The 20,979-nt window shown below is 42.6% G+C and overlaps 2 protein-coding genes across 3 annotated transcripts in view; one reads left to right on the top strand and one right to left on the bottom strand.

Moving 5' to 3' along the window:
- Positions 1 to 16,748, top strand: part of LOC118120567 (inactive dipeptidyl peptidase 10) — a 142,303-nt gene extending 125,555 nt beyond the window's left edge. For both annotated transcript variants that reach the window (XM_035175653.2, XM_035175654.2), the window contains exons 9-26: positions 673 to 827; positions 1,204 to 1,301; positions 1,440 to 1,563; positions 3,438 to 3,476; positions 5,692 to 5,799; positions 6,846 to 6,937; positions 7,149 to 7,196; positions 7,449 to 7,570; positions 8,856 to 8,900; positions 11,471 to 11,569; positions 11,654 to 11,723; positions 11,835 to 12,029; positions 12,534 to 12,588; positions 12,734 to 12,833; positions 13,272 to 13,330; positions 14,084 to 14,156; positions 14,467 to 14,540; positions 15,199 to 16,748. In XM_035175653.2, coding sequence (XP_035031544.2) covers positions 673 to 827; positions 1,204 to 1,301; positions 1,440 to 1,563; positions 3,438 to 3,476; positions 5,692 to 5,799; positions 6,846 to 6,937; positions 7,149 to 7,196; positions 7,449 to 7,570; positions 8,856 to 8,900; positions 11,471 to 11,569; positions 11,654 to 11,723; positions 11,835 to 12,029; positions 12,534 to 12,588; positions 12,734 to 12,833; positions 13,272 to 13,330; positions 14,084 to 14,156; positions 14,467 to 14,540; positions 15,199 to 15,336 — 1,694 coding nt within the window. In that variant the 3' untranslated portion in view covers positions 15,337 to 16,748. The remainder of the gene's footprint in view (positions 1 to 672; positions 828 to 1,203; positions 1,302 to 1,439; positions 1,564 to 3,437; positions 3,477 to 5,691; positions 5,800 to 6,845; positions 6,938 to 7,148; positions 7,197 to 7,448; positions 7,571 to 8,855; positions 8,901 to 11,470; positions 11,570 to 11,653; positions 11,724 to 11,834; positions 12,030 to 12,533; positions 12,589 to 12,733; positions 12,834 to 13,271; positions 13,331 to 14,083; positions 14,157 to 14,466; positions 14,541 to 15,198) is intronic.
- Positions 16,749 to 18,688: 1,940 nt separating this feature from the next.
- Positions 18,689 to 20,979, bottom strand: part of LOC118119617 (inactive dipeptidyl peptidase 10) — a 64,833-nt gene continuing 62,542 nt past the window's right edge. Inside the window, exon 26 of the mRNA XM_035173707.2 lies at positions 18,689 to 20,475. Within this exon, the coding sequence (XP_035029598.2) occupies positions 20,338 to 20,475 (138 nt within the window). The 3' untranslated portion in view covers positions 18,689 to 20,337. The remainder of the gene's footprint in view (positions 20,476 to 20,979) is intronic.

Raw genomic sequence — 20,979 nt, 5'->3', positions numbered from 1 at the left:
TTTGTTCTCGTGCAGATTTCTCTCTGCTCGTTTCTTGTGCTCCCACTCAGGCCCTTTGGCCTCTTTCCCTCTCAGGAGACAAGGGAATTATGTAAATCGTCTTTAAATCTCAAAAGGAAAGCGACCACAGTGACTGAGCTGCTGTTTTGTCTTCTCTTTTCTCTGCCTTGTTCTTAATTACATTTGTGAAGTATAATAATTTCGCAGCCAGTGATGGCTGACCCCAAAATAGAACTTGATTTAATACCTCCTTTGTTATAGAAGACTTTTTTTTTTCCCACTTCAGTTTATTTGGTTCTTCTGTGCTTGGGGGGTGTGAGTTATATTAAGGATTAGACAATACTGCGTTTTCTACTACATGACAATGAGAACACACTTCACCACTTATAATTTAAACCCACTGGAATATAGAAGTAACAGATTAGTTTTAACAGGACAAAATAAGAGGCTCCATGTACAAGATAATGTTATTTTGTCTTTAGGCACATCATCAAGATTTGTTTATATATTATCAATATCAGATTAGAATACATAGCAAAGCAGTTTTTCCTAATTGGTCAGTAAACCACTGAATTATCTCTGATTTAAAGGTGGTGTAAGTAAAATAGTTTTGTTAAGTCGTGTAACTCATTTTGTTTCATAAGACAGTTTTCTTTGTCTCCCTCCAACCAGAGGAAATCCTCCTGACCCACGTGGCCCACTGGTGGTCGCCTGACGGAGAGAGGCTGGCCTTCCTGGTCCTCAACGACAGCCTGGTGCCCAACATGGCTTTACCTCGCTTCACCGGCATGGCGTACCCCAAAGGAAAGCAGTACCCATACCCCAAGGTAAGGGAAGGACTTGGAGAGCGATGGGAGAGTCAACATCATTCTCATGTCTGTCCTCTCGTGTGACGACACACAGAAACAAATTAACCTCCAGGATTCATTCATCATCCTAAAGCTCTGATCTCCACAGTGTGACACTTTTCTGAGGGATGGGATTTTACATGGAGTTGCAGGCACAGCATCATTCAAATGAGTCGATTGACAGAATGTAAATGCCTGTTTTTCTTCGACCGTGATTTTCATTTGCTTCAGTAAAGTGTTTCTTCAATGTTCAATCAGCGGAGTTTTATTATTCATCTGCTGCTCGTCAGAGAAACAACGTGTTACAGTCTCGTCCACATTTGTCTCAAGTCTGAACCCCTGCTTCCACACACAGGCTGGACAACCCAACCCGGTGGTGAAGCTCTATGTGGTGAATCTCTACGGGCCGACGCACACGCTGGAGCTCATGCCTCCAGAGACCCTGAAACTACGGTGAGAGGATTTCTGCGTCCGATGCTCTGTTTTAATGGATAGTCCTGTTTGAACCTGATCTCAAAATGCTTTGTGTCCTTGGCTTCTTTATAAACTTCCATTAGCTTCACAGATATATTTAAAATGTTTTTTTCACAGGGAACATTATGTGTCCATGGTGAAGTGGATCAGCAAGACCAAGACTTCTGTGAGGTGGTTGAACCGGGCCCAGAACATCTCCATCCTGACCGTGTGTGACACGACCACTGGAGCCTGTGTCACGGTAAGTGTGTGTGTGTCTCTGTGTGTGTGTGTGTGTGTGTGTGTGTGTGTGTGTGTGTGTCTCTGTGTGTGTGTGTGTGTGTGTGTGTCTGTGTGTCTGTGTGTGTCTGTGTGTGTCCTTGGGTTTTTACATAGTGAGTATTATAGTACTCTGGATATTTATTGCTAAATTATATAAATCCATGGACGATGGCCATTTGTCTTACCTGTGCAATTCAAAATAATGCTCCACATTTACATCTCCAACTTTAGTGCAGTGCTTTTTGCAAAGTTTGTGTTTGATCAAACCTCGTTACAGTTCTTCAGTTTTATCTGACTTGATTTCCAAGTTAACGCCCACACTGCCTGTGTGAGCAGCGTGTGACGGCTGCACCACGGTTCTGCTGCGGTCGCGGTTATCTGTTGTTATGCAACATGAGGTTTCTGGTATGACAACTATATTTCCTTGAATAAAAGCACAAGCAATGTTGTGACATATTCAACAGACAAACAGTACAAAGAAAGATCATTTTCTATTCTGCTGTGAATTTGTGGAGTAAATAGAAGATCAGTAACTTTAACCCTAACCCTCTCGCAGGCGTGTGGCCCAGACATCACACAATTTAAATTCACCATCCTAGTAAAACTTTAAACTGCAAAATTTAGCTTTAAAGTCTGTTTCCATGTATAGAATCACTTTTGTAACTATCGATTTAAAGTGATGATTATTTTAAATTGACGAAGCCTCGTCCCTCACTGCTGCTGAACCTGTTGAGCTTTCTATTATCACACTGCACACACACAGTTTACTGTTTTAACAAAGCACTGGGAACGCACAGTGATTTTTTGAAGCCCTGGGTTCTTCTCATTTCTTGCCAGCGACCATGGATTTTTCCAAAACGATGACTGATGCCGGCTGATTTCTTCAGCTGCAGTAAACTAGTGAAGGCTAACAGCAACAGTCTGTAACTGTCCGTCTCTGTACTGCTTCAACGTGATGTGTTTTATAACAGGAGCCGTGTAAAAAGATCTTATATATACGCACGTATTGGTTTCCTACATATTTATTATGCTAAAAGGGGCTAAAGCTAAATGTCTAAGGCAAATTACAAGAAAAACAAATCTGCTTCCACTCCATTTGATTATCTATGTGGAAAATATGGTTAATGTGTTGGTGCATTTATCTCATGTTGATGTTTAGTTACTCTGGACTGTCGTTAAAGCATTTTCTATAAAAGTTGGAATCCACTTCTACAAGGGAAAAGGGTTTTGAGTTTGGCTTTTGGCAAAACGTCGCTGTTGTGTCAGTTAAATGAAACTTCTAATTATTTGGCTCCAAGAAAACCTGTGTAAACCTCAGAACATCTGCTGGATTCGACTGTTTCCATATTCTCCCCGTACGACGAGCACGTGGCGCAGCGTCAACCCTGCAGTTGAACTCTGGGACTTCACCGGCTGCTCTGCGGTGCTGCGGATCCTGACTTGGTGTGGTTTGCACGAGCCGACACGTCGCCAAGCCGAGAGGCAGCTTAGCTCGGGCCTGGTCACCGCGTCCAGGCTCCGCTGCCAAAACTCCGGCTCCCGCTCCTGCATATTGGTTAGAAATGAGGGATCGGTCTGGGGGTGGCGTCCCCGGTGGCGTGTTAAATTAAACAACATAATAAGGGCTTCGTTAAATGACAGATGACTCGGTTTTGGAAATCCTCAAACACTTCCCACTTGAGTTGCTGCCATGAAAGAAAAACTCATTTCCAGGAGAAAATATGTGATGATACTGTATCCCCCCCCCCCTCCGGTTGTTCACAACTTCACAAACCTCTGTGGAAGCAAATAGCAGAACCACAAGAGCAAAGGCTGTGAAACCAGTGTGACATTTTACTCTGACTTCTTTTTCAGAGACATGAAGAAAGCTCCGAGCTCTGGCTCTCCAAGCAGGTAAAGTTCAGAGTTTACCCATTTTTAAAAGCATGTGATCCAGTGCTGTCATTTCACTTGATTCTATATCTCACACTCATCTTGTCTTCAGTGCTCTGTATCTTGAAGGAGGGATCTGCTCGTCCCCCCCCGAAATCCAACTCCTGCTGATGCAAACACAGGCTGAGCAGCAGCAAGAAGAAGTGGTGTCGGCCCTTTGACTCCTTCTCTTCAGCTGCTCCCATTCAGAGCCCGGAGGCAGAGTCTCAGTCTCTCCTGCTGCTCGGCCTGTGATTTCCAACAGAGGAACAATAATAGAGCTTTTCCTTTTGCAGATACAGAGACACAGAGACTCATTTGAATCCGTGTTTTCATTCATTTTACATTTTGCAGATACTCTTCACCCTTAATTTCACTCTTAATTTCACCTCCTGCATTGTGTCCTCTTGTGGGATTTAATTAGCGTCAGGAAACTGAAAGATTTAAATGACACCAAACAAAACAAAACTCAATTCTTATCTTGTGCTGATTCATTTTTGGTTCTATTATACTTTACTACCCTTAACCTTCTTTGGGTCTATTAATTCAGTGCTCTTGCCAAATTGAGATTCCAGTCCACTCTCATCTGGAGCATGTTCTCTTCCCTCAGACCGAGGAGGGATGTGATCCTAAAGCCCTGCAGCCGAGCGTGTTTGGCTCTAGCTGTGTGTAATTTAACCACTTGGAAATCTTGGCACACGAAGCTGCTTGTCTTTGTTAAGGCTGTAATCTGTGAAATGCTCATTTACCGACTGTGGGTTTGTGTCAGTCGCTGTACATGTATTTTTCTCTAAGCTTTCCACATGAGGCCTCGGAGATCTACACCGATGTTCTCAGAAATGACACAGGCTCCCTCTGGGTAGACTCGAGTTACTGTGAGATTCATCTCCAGCTACACAACTTTAAACTTTAAATGTGCTGCACTCAGTTGGGCACCGGCTCAATACACAGCAGGGGTGTGCTCATTTGGCTGCAGTTGAAATATCTGATGAGATTATATCTAAGATTCTTCTCCAGAGTTTTTGTGCGATGGTTTTCTATTAGCCAAGTTCAGTAGTTATGATGTTATGTATTATATATGGGCTATAATGTCTTTTATACGTTTTAGGTTATCTAGAGATAGAGTTTCCCCTTGATATGTAATTGAATAAAAGTATAAAGTAGCAGGAAGTGAAAATGCAGTAAAGTACAGTTACTACTACCACTACTTTAATGTCCTTGCAGTACTTGAGTAAATGTAATTTCGTACTTTAAGCCAACGACGACAAAGCAGGGAGATTTTAAGCTTTTCCATTTCCTGCATCCGAAATGTCTTTAAGAAATGTGAGTTAAGAAGAACTGACAAAGTCGAGAAAAGATCCAGACGACCAGGACAACTTTAACATGACAGTTTACCTCTGCTGGACGGAGAGGACAAATAAATCCCTTTGCTGCAGTGTTCAGTGTTGCTTGTGCAAACAGGGTCGAAACTTAACCGTCCTCAGACAGAAACCTCGCCACACAAGTCAACATGTGAGACATGCAAAGTTGATTTGGATGAATGTGGACAGATGGAGTTCAAAACAGCCACAGAGATGTTTTTGGAGAAGCCAGTGGTCCAGGAAACTTTGTGCGGATAGAGGGAAGGACGCATTCCACTGAGTGTCAAGAAGTCTGGATGCAAATGTCCTGCAGTCGGTTGGCAGATTTTATAATGATCCACAGCAGTCCTCACAACTCTAGACTCTAAGAAACAAAGTCCTCACAGTCTCCTCTCTATAGAGACTGGCTGCCCAAACCTTTGCTTAGGTCACGATTCCTCCGAGAGTGTCCAAGTACATGAAGTAAAAACTAATAACCCATTAGTATCTTCATCCAAACCTTTGTATTCAACAGTAAAAAAGTCGTTCAGAACTACTTTAAGAGACACAACAGCAAATGAATACTGCACTTGGCTTTGGGTTTGAATAAGATCTGCTAACTACCCATTTCTCTTCCCGTGAAAGGCTTCATGCTTTCAAACTTTACATTAATCCATCAAAACCTGCAGCAGATTGCTACACTTTTATAAAACAATGCAACAAAAATAATAAAACCCTATCAAACATATATGAAAATGTTGATTTCTGTTGTTTAAATCCAGGTTTAAATAGGAATATGACAGATTTAGCTCGACGATATAGGAGCTGTGGAGTTGATGCATCTTTGTATTTTACAGAACCAAGAACCAGTGTTTTCCAAAGATGGCAACAGGTTCTTCTTGACTGTTCCGGTGAAACAAGGAGGACGTGGAGAGTTTCATCACATCGCCATGTTCACCACACAGGTGAGCGTCCAATTCCTCCAGCTGATGACATGTGTAGCCACAGTTCTTCCAGGATGAATCATGTTTATTGCTTTTGAGTGGAAGCTCTCAAACTGAGGAAATGACTCCTGGCGACGCTCATTCATCATGTGGATGTTGAGGTGCTGCTGTAATCAAGATACTGCTTGTACCTTGTTTATACCTTGATACTTTCCTCCCACCGATATTCACACAATGAATAGATCCAGTTCTCACTAACACAGATGTTAAAACTTCCCATTTACACACAAGGATAATCCACAGGTTGCATTTTGGATTTTAATATTTTTAGAAGAAACAAATAAGGTTATTGGAGCGATGTGTCGGAAGCACAACGGTTAAGCAGCTTCTTTTCCAGATATGGGAAAACAATATGAGGATTTATGCAGTATCAGCTTTTTAAAGGATAGGTTAACTCAGCCTTCTTTTTTTTTATAGAAATCTAGAAACTCCTCTGATTTTAATAAATGCTTGTGCTGTTGAGGACAGTCTAGTGATCTCCTGTACGTCAAATTCCCACAATGCCGGCACACGTGTCCACCTCTTCTCTGAAGGTGTGTTCAGAGGGAGCTCGGAGCATATTTTGCCTGGAGTGTTTTTCCCAGTCTATGTTAATACGCCCCCACAACCAACGTATGATCTGGTACCATAGTAACTACTGTATGTGGAGTATTCTTATGTGGGTGTGTTGCAGTGCATCAAGCCCTCTTTTAAATCTGTGGCCGTTATTGAAACCTAAAGCCTCCGGAGAAGTTTTTATTTTTCCAATAATTTCCTCCAAATTCCCTTTTCCATCAACTTCACATGTATTTATGATGGACATATGAAACTCACTTCACTGTCAGAACACATTAAAGTTCCTGCACGTTACTTTTGCGTCTATCAAACATGTCAATCACACCAGGAAAGCACTCGTGTGACTCATTATTGATGCGAGGCCTTTGAGGAACGGACAGCTGCTGTTGTTTCTGTCTCTGTCGACTGAGATCTGATCATAAATCCTTCTCCTCTTCTCTTGTTCCTCTCAGTTCAGAGCAGATCAGAATGAAGTCCGACATCTAACCTCAGGAAACTGGGAGGTGACCCGGATCATCTCGTACGACGAGAACACCGACAACCTGTACGTTCAACGTTTTCCTCAAACCCCAAAAACCTAGAAAACAAAACTCAGTCACCAAGCTGAACTCTGCATCTGTTTGCTGTGTAGACGACACTTTATTGTACATAAAGGAGCACGTGGCAGAGATCTGAGTTAAAAACATTCATGGGATGTTTATATTTTGTCAGTTTACTCTGCGGTTTCACAGTTTTTATGTTTTTCTTTTTTACAGTTATTTTCTCAGCACTGAGGGTTCTCCACGAAGACGACAACTATTCAGGTTTGTTTGGATCCTGGTTTTTATGAAATCTGTACTTGCTGTTGTTATTGTGTTTGTGCTGCCTCTGAAAATGAGACTTATTTTGACATTTGGCATCTAAACACTGTTTCTTCTTGGAGGACTTTTATTAAGACTCTTATTAAAGCGGTGAATCTAGAATAATTCATTTTGAAAACAGGTACAGATTCGTTTTGTCTCTGCTCAATAATGATAAATGGTTGTGCTCCTCTAATCGTCACCTTCTCTCCTCAGCGTTAAAACCGTGGGTCTGTTCCCACGACGGTGTTTAACGTGTGAGTTGAACAAAGCTCACTGTCTGTTCTTTGACGCTGACATCAGCCCCACGGACCAGCACATCATCCTCCAGTGTAAAGGTAGGGAGCAAATCCACTGTCCTACTTGGAAGGTTCACCTCTGTGACCCTGTTCAGACCAGGTAGGAACATCCGGCCTGAGTCATTCGCTTCCAGGTCCAGTCTCTTCTGCTTCTATAACATTAAATATGAAGTGGATGGAGATGTGGTAAAACTGCAAGAAGGATTTCACAGAACTCTTCAAGGATTTTATTTTATTGAAGTTCTCCTGCACAAGTTGCTCCAAATTACCTGAAGTACATTTGGACAAATATGCCTCTATATTCATTCAGTCATTGAAAAATACTTTCATATTTAATGGCAGGAGCAAGAAGTATTTCTCATCAAGGCTTTTTTCCGTGAATTAACCTGTCTGACAAAAGCAAGCTGCTAACTCTCCACATCTCTGCACACAGCCAGAGTCCTTTAGTTTGACTTTCCTTTGAGTAATCACTTCTTTAGAACTACTTTTGGGAAATTGTAAGAATGTCAATCTCACATTACTGCATTGTAGATTAAAGATGAGCTATTCGTGCTTCCTCCACCATTTCTTGTGCAATAAAAGAATCTGAATTCCATCATTTGGTAGAGATCATGTGGCAGATGTCAGGGTTTACACCTCGTGGTCTGTCACCCTCCATCTATTCAGTTTAACATGTATCCCTCATCAGTTCCAAACGAGAGGCATAAAATGAAAAACAATTAGCCACTCTAATGTGTATAATTACTTTTAGGTAGCGTTATTAGGTAGCTCATTTAATAGAGGCTGCCTCTTCTCACTGTTTGTGATTTCAATTTATTTGGAGCAGATGAGATCGCTTCATGCTCCGACGCGTTTGGGCTTTGTTGAGGTGATTTATTGCACAATAATTGTGCTCCCTCTCCCATAAGCAATAAAAATAATGGAGAGAGCGTATTGTCTTCTGAGGGCCAAGTTCACAAAACCCCAGCAAGCGTGTCCTGACACCTGTTGAGCTGCACACGCCTTTTAATTCCACTCATAAAAAGGATTTTGATTGGTTTGCGGTTTTCAAGCGGGTCCATGAACACAATGGAACCAGTTCAGAGAGCAGGAAATAAAACAATAGCTTGATTTTTAGTGCAAAGAAAGTTGAGTGGGATGAATGTGAGTGTTTCTCCATATTGAAAAGACTGAGGCAGTGTAAATGACCTTCAAGCCCTAATTGATTGTAAGGTCAGGAAGATGACTATCATACATGTATCTTTCATTATCTATACACATGATTACAGAGAAACTGAAGCATGATTAAATTATTTGTAATCTTTAATTTTCTTTATCCTTTCAGGCCCCGGAGCACCGACCGTGATCTTACACAGCCTCAACAATTCAAGTAAGGACGTTGTGTCGTCTTGTGGGAAAGACGTGTGTGTGTGTTTGTGTGTGTTGATTATATTAATCACTGTCTGCTCGGGGGATATTTTCTATAACGAGCAAACCAGACTAAACCCACTGGAGGACGAACATCTGGTCAAGATGATGCAACCCCCAGATAAATAACTCTGCTATTCTGCGGTGTCTGCAAAGCATGCTGGGAGAATGGAGACATGCTCATTTATTCATACAATACGAGCTAATCACATGTAACTGGCTACACACACTCCGTTCACGGCAAGCGACTGAAGTCACATCAGCCTCTCAGTTCCATTGTAAAGCACTTTTCCAACACGGAGGTGGAACTCAGAATGCCGTGCATGAAGCAGATTAATGGATCAGAATCACATTTCAAAACACAGTCAATGAGGGGGAAACACAATCAATCGCGGAGTCGGGGCTCCACCAGTGAGCCGAGCGGGAGCTAAACGCGGCGGCAGCAGTCGACTGCCTCCTAAACATCTCAGGGACCAATTAGGTTCTCACCCTTCACGCGTGTCAGACGTGGGTTTTGGTCCGAGGCTCGAACACAGTGTCAGGATTGAAGTTTTTTTTTTCGCTGGAACTCCGTCAGCGTCTCTGGAACAAGCTGCTGTTGTCGGAGCTGCCGGTCTCTCTCTCTCTCTCTTATATTTAATGGTTGTGCTGCATTTTTAATTCTAAGGGCTACAGCTGGCTGGTGGCTGTTGTTGCCATGGTTACAGGAGGTGTTAGCTATAAAAGGCTGTTTACGTGGTAATCCACCTTATTACAGTCCCGTGACAGCTCGTGTGAATCACAGGCTCGGCTTCCAGGTGTTTTCCTTCAGTGAGAGAGAAGCACTGGGCCTCGGGTGCTTTTGTTTTTCTTTGAGGGTGATGGAGAAAGAGACGATGAGGGAGCAGAGCTCGTCCTAAACGGGATGACGCGATCGTATGTTCTCTCTCTCGGCTGCGACGATGTGGAGAAGCTAAAGCACAATCCACCCTCTATTAGTCGACATGTTATAGTTCAATTACAGTTTTATTGACAGGAGTAAGGAGGGAAACCCGACTGCAGGTCAGTCTGCTCTGCATTGATGAACCCCCTCTCCTTACGAGTGAATACAGAAGTTCGATTCCTAACCCAGCCGCTCGCTCCCTGCTCTCTCCACTCGTTCACTGTCTGTGTGCAGCTTGGACAAAGTGCCTGAAGTGGAGTAATGTTCCTTTAGCCAACAACCAGGGTTTGACTTCGAGGAAAAACACACAACCTTTGTTCTTCCTAAAGTCATTTCTCCTGGACTTTGCTGACGGCCCATGAACATGAAAGTTAGCCAACTGCACGTAACGCTATCCACTTCCACGGCTATTATTAGTCTGCATCCCAGCTGTTGTGTTGCAGCTTTCTGTGGGATTGTGGACAAATGTTCTCCGTGAATCTGTGACACTGCCCATATGGCTGTCACTCTCTTTAATTAGTGAGTTCTAATTATTGAAGGACAACTGGAAATACCTGTTCAATGTTTAAATGTACTTTTGATTTGGTTTAGTTTCCTCTGCTTCAAAAAGTTGTCTCCTGTGTTTGATCACTGTCAGGGCGACCAGACAGGCTTGCAGATCCAGATTTCCTCCTTCTGTTCTTTGTCGTTTTAATTTACTTTTCCCGCCAGAATAAATATGGACACACACACACACACACACACACACACACACACACACACACACACACACACACACACACACACACACACACACACACACACACACACACACACACACACACAGAGAGAGAAAAGTTAACAGCTGTGCTGCAGAAAAGCAAGCAATTTGCCGAGGGTTATTTGGATAGACCCTCCATCCACAGCTGGGAACCCAAGGCCTCTGGCGGCTTCATAATGAGACGTCTATTGATTTTGGGTTTTCCATTAGAAATGCTGGATGAATTCCATTTCATTTAGCTGCTTCTCAGATGGCTTGAATGGAAAAAAAATGGCCGAATCAGAGAGTCATTGTTTATTACATGAGGGGGAAAATCCCGGCGCTCCTGAGTAAGGATGACTGGTTTGAGAGAAATGGAACCTACAGACTGTGTAGTTTGAATTCTAGAGCAGTGCCGGGGAACAAGTTATTGTGGTTTGAATGAAGGTCAGCGGCAAATGATTTTTGTTTGCTCTCACAAATTCTCTCTATAGCTTTTAGTGTTTTTCTGTCAGTGAGGAGTTGAAAGAGTCGTTTTGAGGTGAAAACGTGCAGTTTTTTTTGCGTTTGGCTGAAAACTTCCATGAACAGTTCTATAATTTAGGGATTTCTCCTTTATTTGCAACAGCTCATCCCCACAGAGATGAAATCCAGGATTGTAATTCTGCATCCCGCTCCCTGAACATTTACCACAAGATGAGAGCACGTCAGAAACTGCTCTCAGATCGTATCCGTCTTACCTTCCTCCTCATCTTATTATTTCCTCGGCTCCAAAGATAAATCCTCATATTGCTGCGGCACATTCTCGTGCAGAGACACTTAAGAAATAGATTACTAGCTGCAATTTAAATTTTGATTTTTTTTTTTACAGATTACTACATTCTTGAGAACAACTCGTTGCTGAAGGCAGCCTTGAAGTACAAAAGGATCCAGATGACTGACTTCAGAACTGTTCCAATGGAGCATTTTGGTGAGAATAGAGTCTTGTTTCCTCTCCTCTCGCTGTGAGTCACTGACAAATCGTTCATCAGCTTTTCTTTAATGTTTATTACAGATTTACCTTTGAAGATGACCTACCCACCAGACTTCTCAGATTCCCGTCACTATGGCCTCCTGCTGCTGGTGTATGTACCTACACCTCTGATGACACAGCAGATCCTGCAGGAGGTTTCACAGATACTATAAATCATATTGTTCTGTCCGTACTTACATGGTATGTCTTGTGTTCTGCTCAGTGACAGCGCCCCCGGTGGTCAGGCTGTGAGTGACCGCTTCTCCCTCAGCTGGGACTCTGTGCTGGTCAGCTCGGAAAACATCATCGTGGCTCGTCTGGACGGCCGAGGCAGCGGCTTCCAGGGTCAGAGGATTCTCCACGAGGTTCACCACCGACTGGGGACCGTGGACGTCCAGGACCAGATCGCAGCAGTAGAGTACGTTAACACACTTGTAAATGTATCTCATATGTTGATTAATGTGTCTGATTAAAGGAAATCATTCACTTTTAATCATATCCATGTAAAGAATAGAAATGACTGACATGTAAGAGAGGGATCCACATGATTTGTTGAGAGGACTATCCCACCTCTAGGTCCATTAGCTGCTTGTTTGATTACATCACACATCTAGTGGCTATTAATAAGTCATTTGTATTAGACTATAATCAAGAATGTTCCCTCAACAACCTCCTGATTAATGCGTATTGATAGTAATCAGGCTGATGAATGATTCGTGATTTGTTCTCTGCAAATATACACAAGAAAACAGAAGAATAACAAATGAATGTATAAATATATTATCATGAACTCGATAAATGAAGGAAATTAGAAGTTTAAAAAATGGCTGCTGGAGTAATCTGGTAATCTGGTGAGTTTCAAATCTTATGAAAGTGTTTTTAAAAGAACCTCACGTATGTTTTGTTTTTTGTGTCTTTTCAGATACATGATGACATTACCATATATTGATCGGACACGGATAGCAGTGTTTGGAAAGGTGACACAGAGTTCTTCTATTATTAGATGCAAAATTAAAGAAGACATGATTAAAAAAGTGGTTGTTTTGTAATTATCAGAAGACTCCAGTGATTTAATACTAATTTAATGGAAATAGCAGTTAATGTGTGTGTTTGTTTGCTCAGGGTTATGGAGCCTACATCACATTAATGATGCTCAAGTCGACTGACAGCCTCTTCAAATGCTCATGTGCAATGTCGCCGGTGACGGACTGGAAACTATACGGTGAGTACAGAGCCCCCCCCCCCCATGAACCCAGCACCGTGTTGATCTGATGTCTTCTTTCCATAATTTGCGTCTGTCATGTCAAGAAGAAGTGAAACATGGGGTGTAAAAACATGTACAGAGCTTGTGTGGAGGCAGCGTAAAGATGTTTTCCTGTAAAGAATCGGTTCAGCTCCGACCGACCGTGTTGACTCTGAGGCGAATCAGGCTCTTAGTGATACAAAGCCATGTCTACAGACCACAGCAGAGAACATCCTTTACATCTGAACATGACACAGAGGACTCTCTCACCTACACCTGTTATTTCCTACCGCACTGAAAACATCTCCTCCGGGCTCACGGTGACGAGGACCCCCGCTCTTTAGGTACTTAGCTGCAGCTGAAGCACCGTCCGCCCTGGTCACACCGTTGAAAATGTCTGACTTCTCATTTGCACAGCATCGGCGTTCTCTGAGAGATACCTCGGCACGCCATTACGGGACGACAGCAGATACCAGGTGCGTGTTCACTGCCCCCCCCCCCGCCCCGCGCTTGTTTGTCGTTGATCTCTGAAAGCGTAACATCACTGACACACCTACAGTTAAGCTCCCGCCGCTACTGAATGTTGCTGCTATCAAAGTCAGAGGCGCCCGTGCTTTGCCTTTTCTTGTGTGTCTATTCTCCTGCTCTGTAGGATTTTGTCACTCATCTCTCTCCGGTAACTGTGTGCACTGGTGTGTCAGATCACATGCAGGTGTTTCTCTCAGGGCTCTCTCAGGCCTCCCGCACAGACGAGCTGTGCAGCTCTCTGAGCTGTTTTGCACGGTGACAGGAAAGAGGCAGCGAGGAGGAACAAATCTGTTTTTTTTTGCAATTTGCATTGTTAACAAAACCAAACGAGAAATTCTGCCCTAAATTCTCTGTTTTCATTGAACCACTGCTTTGCCTTTGTGATCTGCAAACTGCATTTTACACCCTTTCTTCACCATTTGTAGAAAATGTGAAAGCACAGAAAGTCGGTCATAACTCTCAGATTGATTAATTGACTGTGTGTGTGTGTGTGTGTGTGTGTGTGTGTGTGTGTGTGTGTGTGTGTGTGTGTGTGTGTGTGTGTGTGTGTGTGTGTGTGTGTGTGTGTGTGTTTGTGTGCGCAGGTTTCAATGTACACGTATGTCTCTGCTGCTCATCAGATGACACCCTGTATCCCTGTATAACTTTCCTCAACGCCTGTTCTATCTATCAATCTCCCACTCTGTCTGATTTCCTCACAGTTTTCCAGCGTGCTCCAGAACATTCAGGCCCTGAGGGACCAGACGCTGATGCTGGTGCACGGCACAGCAGATGGTAAGAGACACCAAATTGTGACAGAATTAAAACACTGTGTCTGTGGTGCATCACCGCTGAGCACAAAGAAGCACGCAGCCCCTGGAGGTAATGGGGCATATGATTTTCAATCAAAAGATAAAAGGAAAAGTGGGTTATATAAATTGATGCTGGGGTTTCTAGAAGGAAAAAAAAAAAACACACATTTGCTGCTGAGCCATGCGTGTCCAATTAGTTGAGAGGTATCTCCATATCCCGATTGTCTTTCTCCTGTTCCTGCCGAGGACTCGGGCTGGAATTCTGCTGACATCTTTTGTTTCTTTATCTGCAGCCAACATCCACTTCCAGCACACTGCCGAGCTCGTCAAAAACCTGGTGAAAGTCGGAGCGAACTACTCGATGCAGGTGAGTTTTTCGCAGACACAGCAACTCAGGCTGCATTAGAAGTGACAATGATGCATATGTACCTTTTTCGTATGACGCCACTGAAGAATAAAGTGTAAATAATGTTTTTTAGAAGTATAAAAAATGTATTGGATGAGCTCAAACCCTTTATCAGAGCTGCGCAATCAATATATTCAAACACTGCAGAAGTCATTGAACTGTTGGAGCCGTGGCCCTGAACCCACCACCTCTTTAATCCATAAAAAAAAAAAACATTGGCATATAATAAAAAACGTGTATTAAAAAAATACATTTTTACTTTATTTGAAGTTTGTATTGTAATAGGTCGTTTTTGATCTTGATGTATTTTTTCTTGGATGACATTTTCACTTACAATCCATTTAGAAATGTCTCTAGAGACAGACAGGATAATAAACTGCTGCATGTGTAGTGAACAAAGCAGCGAGCGACAAGCGTGACCACAGGCTGTGGATATCAGCTACGTGATGAGGAGTGATTGACGGGTGAATGGCCTCAGATACAAGGAGTTATTTAAAAAAAACAGCGGTTGTGGAGAATCCCTTCTTTGTAGAAGTCGGCATCTTGAAATATTAGCGTTCTTTAAGAGACCTTCTTGTCCAGCTGGTACAAATCTCTGTCTTCTAATCGACTCCACCAGATCTACCCAGACGAGGGTCACTTCCTGTCCCAGCAGAGCCGCCAGCACCTCTACGCCACACTGACCAGCTTCTACAGGGAGTGTCTGAAGGAGGAGCTACTACCGCTGCCCGACGAGGAAGACGAGGAGGAGGAGTAGGCCGGAGGCCGGAGGCCACAAGGGACCTCGACCTTTTGGCAGAGCTTGAAAGAATTTTACTAAAGTCCGTCAAGGCTTTTCACATTTGGACCAAGTGTTTAGCTGGACATGGACACTGGGTTAGAGCTTCTGTTGCTCTCAAGTGTGCGTGTGTGTGTGCGTGTGTGCGTGTGTGCGTGTGCGTGTGTGTGAGTGCATGTGTGCGCGTTCGACTGTGTGTAAATGTGTTGAAAAGACAACTGGACGACACCACAGTGACACTTGTATTGCCCGGGACTTGAGACGGGAACCGCCCTCCAGCATTAAATCATTTCACTTTTGGGACGCTCCATTTCCTCGGCGAAGCACATGGACGACTGCCTCCATCTTGCGCAGGCTCTCCGGGCTGAAGTCATCCACACTTAAGCAAGTGCATGGTTCTTTTTACCCCCCCCTCTTCCCTCCTTCACTCATTTTGCCCTGTTAGTCTGCTTTGTGGTAACACTTGGGAAGAAAAGAACACGGATCTGCACTTCGGATTCTCACCCCCTCCTTTGGTTGTTGTGTCGTTGCACAAGGACAAATGCCCCCGTCATCTCCAAGGAACGTTGCGTCACACAAGTTCACCACAATCAAGTCGATCCTGAATAAGTGCAATTTCCTGCCGCCATCGTCCCCCACCCCCCCACCCTCAACAGAAACAGTCTTTGTAGGTCTCATCTTATTGTACAGGGGCGTGTGTAGACATGTACGATGCCTTATGAGGTTCAACATGCTGTAATGTTCTTGCTGGTCGTCCATTAGCAGTGTCACATAAACCTTTGTCAACTCAGGTCCTCGAGACACAGCACTGCAGTTTAGTATCTGAACTACGTCGGCTGTACGGTCATGGATAAGTTAGGGATTCTATATGAAGATAAAGGATTATTCGGATTTACAGTATTTTCAGTTTCAGGCCCCACTGCTAAAGTTCTCCATCTTAATACTGTGACGTCAAGAGACATTTTCTGGAGTTTTTGATTCTTTTATTTCAAGGGAAAAGTGGGAATAAATGACGACGGCTGTACTGAGATGGAGAACTTTCCAGGGTCAGTAAGGTGTTTGCATGTCTACAGGGAATGTGTCAAGTGTTGCCACATTTTGTATAGTACAATACAGCAGAGTGTGTACATAAATATATTTTTGAGACGTCAGATCTCATAGGAAGTTTAGTCTACGGGGATGGATTGATTTGACCTGGATGTCTTGTATGTTTTTCTTTCTGTTTTTCCTTTCGGCTGTTGATTTGCTTTTTAGGATTTGGATTTTGTAAAGCTTGGTCTTGTTCTTTTTGCTGTTTTAAAAGGGGAAAAAGGGGCAGGGGTGAGGTTTTGGGATTATTGTGATTGTCCTACAGTGATGATTATGAATAAAAAGAAACGATGAAAAAACAACGAGGCATGCTGATGTGTGGGGCGCACGTTACAACAGAAACAATCAAATCAGCCACGTTTGTTTCACAGGATCGATCGTTTGAGAAGATGAATAATTCAATCGTCCGCACGCTGCAATTTAATCTTTCATTTGTTGTTGTTGTGTTCATCGCAGGAGTCACATTAAGGAGAGCAGGCGGTCTGTCACGGCCCCCGGACCCCTACATTAATGATGTAGCAGGCATGGTCTGCTCGTTGAGAGCGATCGCTGCCTTAACATTGTGTGTCTGTGTGCATTAATCAGAGGCTGCACTCACTGGCCTGAATGGCCAAGCAGATGTTAAGTCTGCTGAAGGACAGCAGCTCTTTAATCTGCAGGACGTGAGGAACCACAAGTAGTGACGGTGTTTTCCAGATGAACCTCTGATCCAAACTCGGATGTATTTTAATACCAGTGTTTTGAGGGAACAAAATATCTGAGTAGAAACTAAAACCATCTCAGGAACCATTAGTGTATTTTATTCATTTCAGATTCAGATTTTGTGATTTTTCCGCTTGTCCTCACTCAGATAAATTGTTGCTGCAGTTTGACTCCTTCTCGTGGCTTCGTGCCAAACTTCTGCTCCCAGATTTTTTTATATATATTATAATAATTTCCCCTGATTTATTTCACTAGTTACTTCTGAAATGTAAATGCACGTTGATCAACTTCACTAAATGTGCTGATGCTGGTCAAAATGCAGCTTTCCCTTCACCGTGCCCTGAACTGATGTGAAGCTGATGAACCAAACCGGATGAGATCACACAGACTAATGTTGCTCTTGATCAAGTGGTAAAACTCACTTTGTGGTGCAGAACATAGGGAATATTTATTTTCTGTTCTAACTAAATATCAAACACATATAGAAGCAGTCACTTTTTCTATTTTTAATCCCATAAACATAAAGACTAAATCAACCTGAAGCCCGAATGTTATTTCTTGAGTGTGTGATGTTTTACTGAATGTGAATGTATTCTAAGTAATGACAGTTGTACTCAGAATCACTTAAATGAATCGCTAAAGGCAACAAAACAATCCGTCTGCCACAAGGTTTCCTCCCTCGTGATGGTGAAGCTAACACGTACCTGTGTGTATGAAAGCAGATGAGGTGGAATCAGAGATGTGACTGTGACAAGGACAAATACAGGAGGAGGACGTGGCCCCCGGAGCTTCATCAGGGCCACAGCAGAACCAGAGGCCCTGTGGTTCTGGGGCCACAGGCGTCAGTGTAATGTCTCTGACAGCCGTACAGCTGCAGGCTTAATGATCTGTCCCATTCTTACAATTAGATATTTCAGTCACACCTTGAAGGGAATTTCTTAAAATGTTCAAATCGACCTCAGGATGATCTGATTCGAGGATGGCGATCAAAGTTCCCAAGTTACTGAGACCTCCAAAAGGGTCATAATTCAGTCATGGCTGTTAAATGTAAGTTGTTGAGGTGGTAAAGATAACGTTGTACTGATGGTTTATCGTGCTAGAGCGAGTTTAGTATTAGAAAAGGACACTAACTTGTTTTCAGTCAGGCTGCCAGGTTTGATTTCATTTTACCTCTTTTTTGGTTAAATAGATTGTAGCTGAATGTTTAGTTCGACATTCAGCACAACTCCCTCAAATCTTTAAACTACAGGCGAGTCCTGACTTCACAGCAGATCTGTATTTATGACCCTGATATCGTCTCATTTCGCTCTTTTTTTATATATTTTGAACAATTACCTCATGATGTCACCGTACAGCTCCGATGTGAAAGCAGCTGCTGGATAACGTGTGTCCCTGCTGCTGCTGCCTCGAGGTCCCGTGTGTCACTGGTGCTGCTTCAGAACTTTTAAAATCAAGACCAGCATCAGATGCGGTTCCAGGTGAATCCTTAGTTGTGTTGCTTCGTTTAGTGCATCAGCAAACAATGCAACAAACACATGAGGCCGTTATTAAAACCGTTTATTTCATCTTCTCCCAGGTATGTAGATGTCATGCAGAAGTGTGAGCAGCAGAGGATCATGGTCAGAGAATGAGCTGTGATCATATGAACGATATGATGATAAGCATTATAACAGGAGACTGGTTATGAACCTCTGTACAGCAGAGAAAAGTATTATTACACATTTCTCCATTTCATAACTCCATTTTAAACACTACATATTAACATATTGTGGAATTCAGCTGGTCCAAAACACTCAAAAGAATAAATGTTATTGCAAAAAATTAATCTTGAGATAACATAAAGTATAGAAAAGAGCAGGAGTCATGTAACAGTTCTACAGCTAACATTTTAAACAACAAGTTCATACTAAAGGGAAGCAGCAGGAGGACAGAGGGTTAAATACTGTGTGTGACAAAACATGGATTCCTTCATTCTTTCTTGGGATTGTAACTCAGTCAAACCTTTAAACACAGAGACATGAAACAAATACTGGAATCAGTCATAGTGGGTGAAGCTCCGGAGGATTTCACTGTCTCTGATGTTCATGTTCAGGATAAAATCATCAGAGTTTGAGGTTTTCTTCAGTATCAAAATAATCATAGTTCTTTGTACATCCATGGGTGCAACATGAAATGCTAATAGTTTATTCGAGCATTATTTAATTCTGCCAGTTTGTTAAAATGTGACTAAATAAGGGTGATAAAGAGAATATCTGTAACTGTATTAGATTTATATGACATAACAACAATCTGGTTTTATATCATATTAGTTCCTAGACAGGACTTCTGGATATGTAACTTTCAGACTGAAAAAAAGATGATTGACATAAGTTAAGTTACACTGAGCTGACAAAAAACAGCTTTTATTGTGAAGAAAAATAAAACTCCTGAAGGGACTAATGTGAGATTGTTACATCAAACTTATGGGTAAAAATAGGCAATTGTGGCTGTTATTAATACTGCAGTGAGGTTAAAGAAAACATACACACACACACACACACACACACACACACACACACACGCTCCAGCGCAGGTGATGTGAAACCCCCCCGTCCTTCCTTGAGACACAAATCCTAATAGCTAAAGTTTCACACAATAGTTCTTTAAACCTGAATGTGATTAAAACCATGTATAAATAGTATTTCATTCTTATCTAAGCAGGAAAGTGAAGCTGAAGATGTGTTTTCTCTGGTGACCCTCAGAGCTGATGATATTAAAGACATGATGTGAGTGAACATTGTGAACATAACGACTGTGATGAGGTAAAGGCACCTGCAGAAAACCATTTGTTGATATGATCTCAAAATGTTGGTATTAAGTGAACTTGTTCCCCTCAGTAGGCTACATAGAAATACTCACAGTAGATTGAAGTAGTCAGCGAAAATTATACTCTTAAATGTAAAAATACAAGTTTCTTTGATACCCTGACGTCTGTACTCAGTACATGTTACATATAATCATTATAATCTGAAGCATTAGATTACAGCAATACTACAATCCTTTCAAATGGCCGTCATAACCCTGGAGTCACCATGCAAGTGAATATAATGCTACTTATTTCTGGGAGCACTTCTACAGGGGAGCAGCCCTTCAGCCTCTCGTTGTCGGCTCATCACAGCAGTCGCTCTGCTCCGCAGGAGGTTCCAGGGGCTAGTCGTCTTCCTTGGATGTCTGCGGGACAGGAACCTCTTCCTCCTCGAGGCAGCGCCTGAAGAAGGTGAGCACGGAGCTCAGCATGTAGTGTCGGCTGCTGACGGACGCAAGGTCGTGTCCTTCGTCGGGGAAGATCTGGGGCAGCAGAGAATCAAAAACAAAGTGGGATTTAATGGACTTTTTTATGTTGTTCTTCATGTAGAATGTGTTTTATTCAGAATGTGGTTCATTTAGATGCCTGAGAGTCACAAGTACACAAGGAAAATCCAGTTAGAAGAATAAAGCTGTTGATGTTTGTCTTTCTTATTGTCAACGAATGCTGTAAAATAGTCAAAAACCAATTCTCTGACAGTGCTGTGTGCTCTTTTTCATTGAAAGGTCGTTAATGTGTTAACACAGTCACTGTGGCTTGTGGCTGATGTGACTCCGACAGAAGGAAAACACGCACTTGTTAGGGACTATTCTCAGTCCCGGATTCAATGTGCTCGTGGAACTTTATATTGTTTGGACAGTGAATGTAGGTTTGAGTCAAATAAACTGCATTGTGTGTTTTCATGGGGACACTTTATAAGCTCTATGGTGCAAATTTCAGTTACAAATACTTGTTGGTAGTTCTTTTCAAAATAGACTTAATCTAAG

The sequence above is a fragment of the Hippoglossus stenolepis genome, chromosome 13 (assembly GCF_022539355.2).
Source record: "Hippoglossus stenolepis isolate QCI-W04-F060 chromosome 13, HSTE1.2, whole genome shotgun sequence".
Classification (NCBI taxonomy): Eukaryota; Metazoa; Chordata; class Actinopteri; order Pleuronectiformes; family Pleuronectidae; genus Hippoglossus; species Hippoglossus stenolepis.
This window is presented reverse-complemented; position numbering and strand designations above follow the sequence as displayed.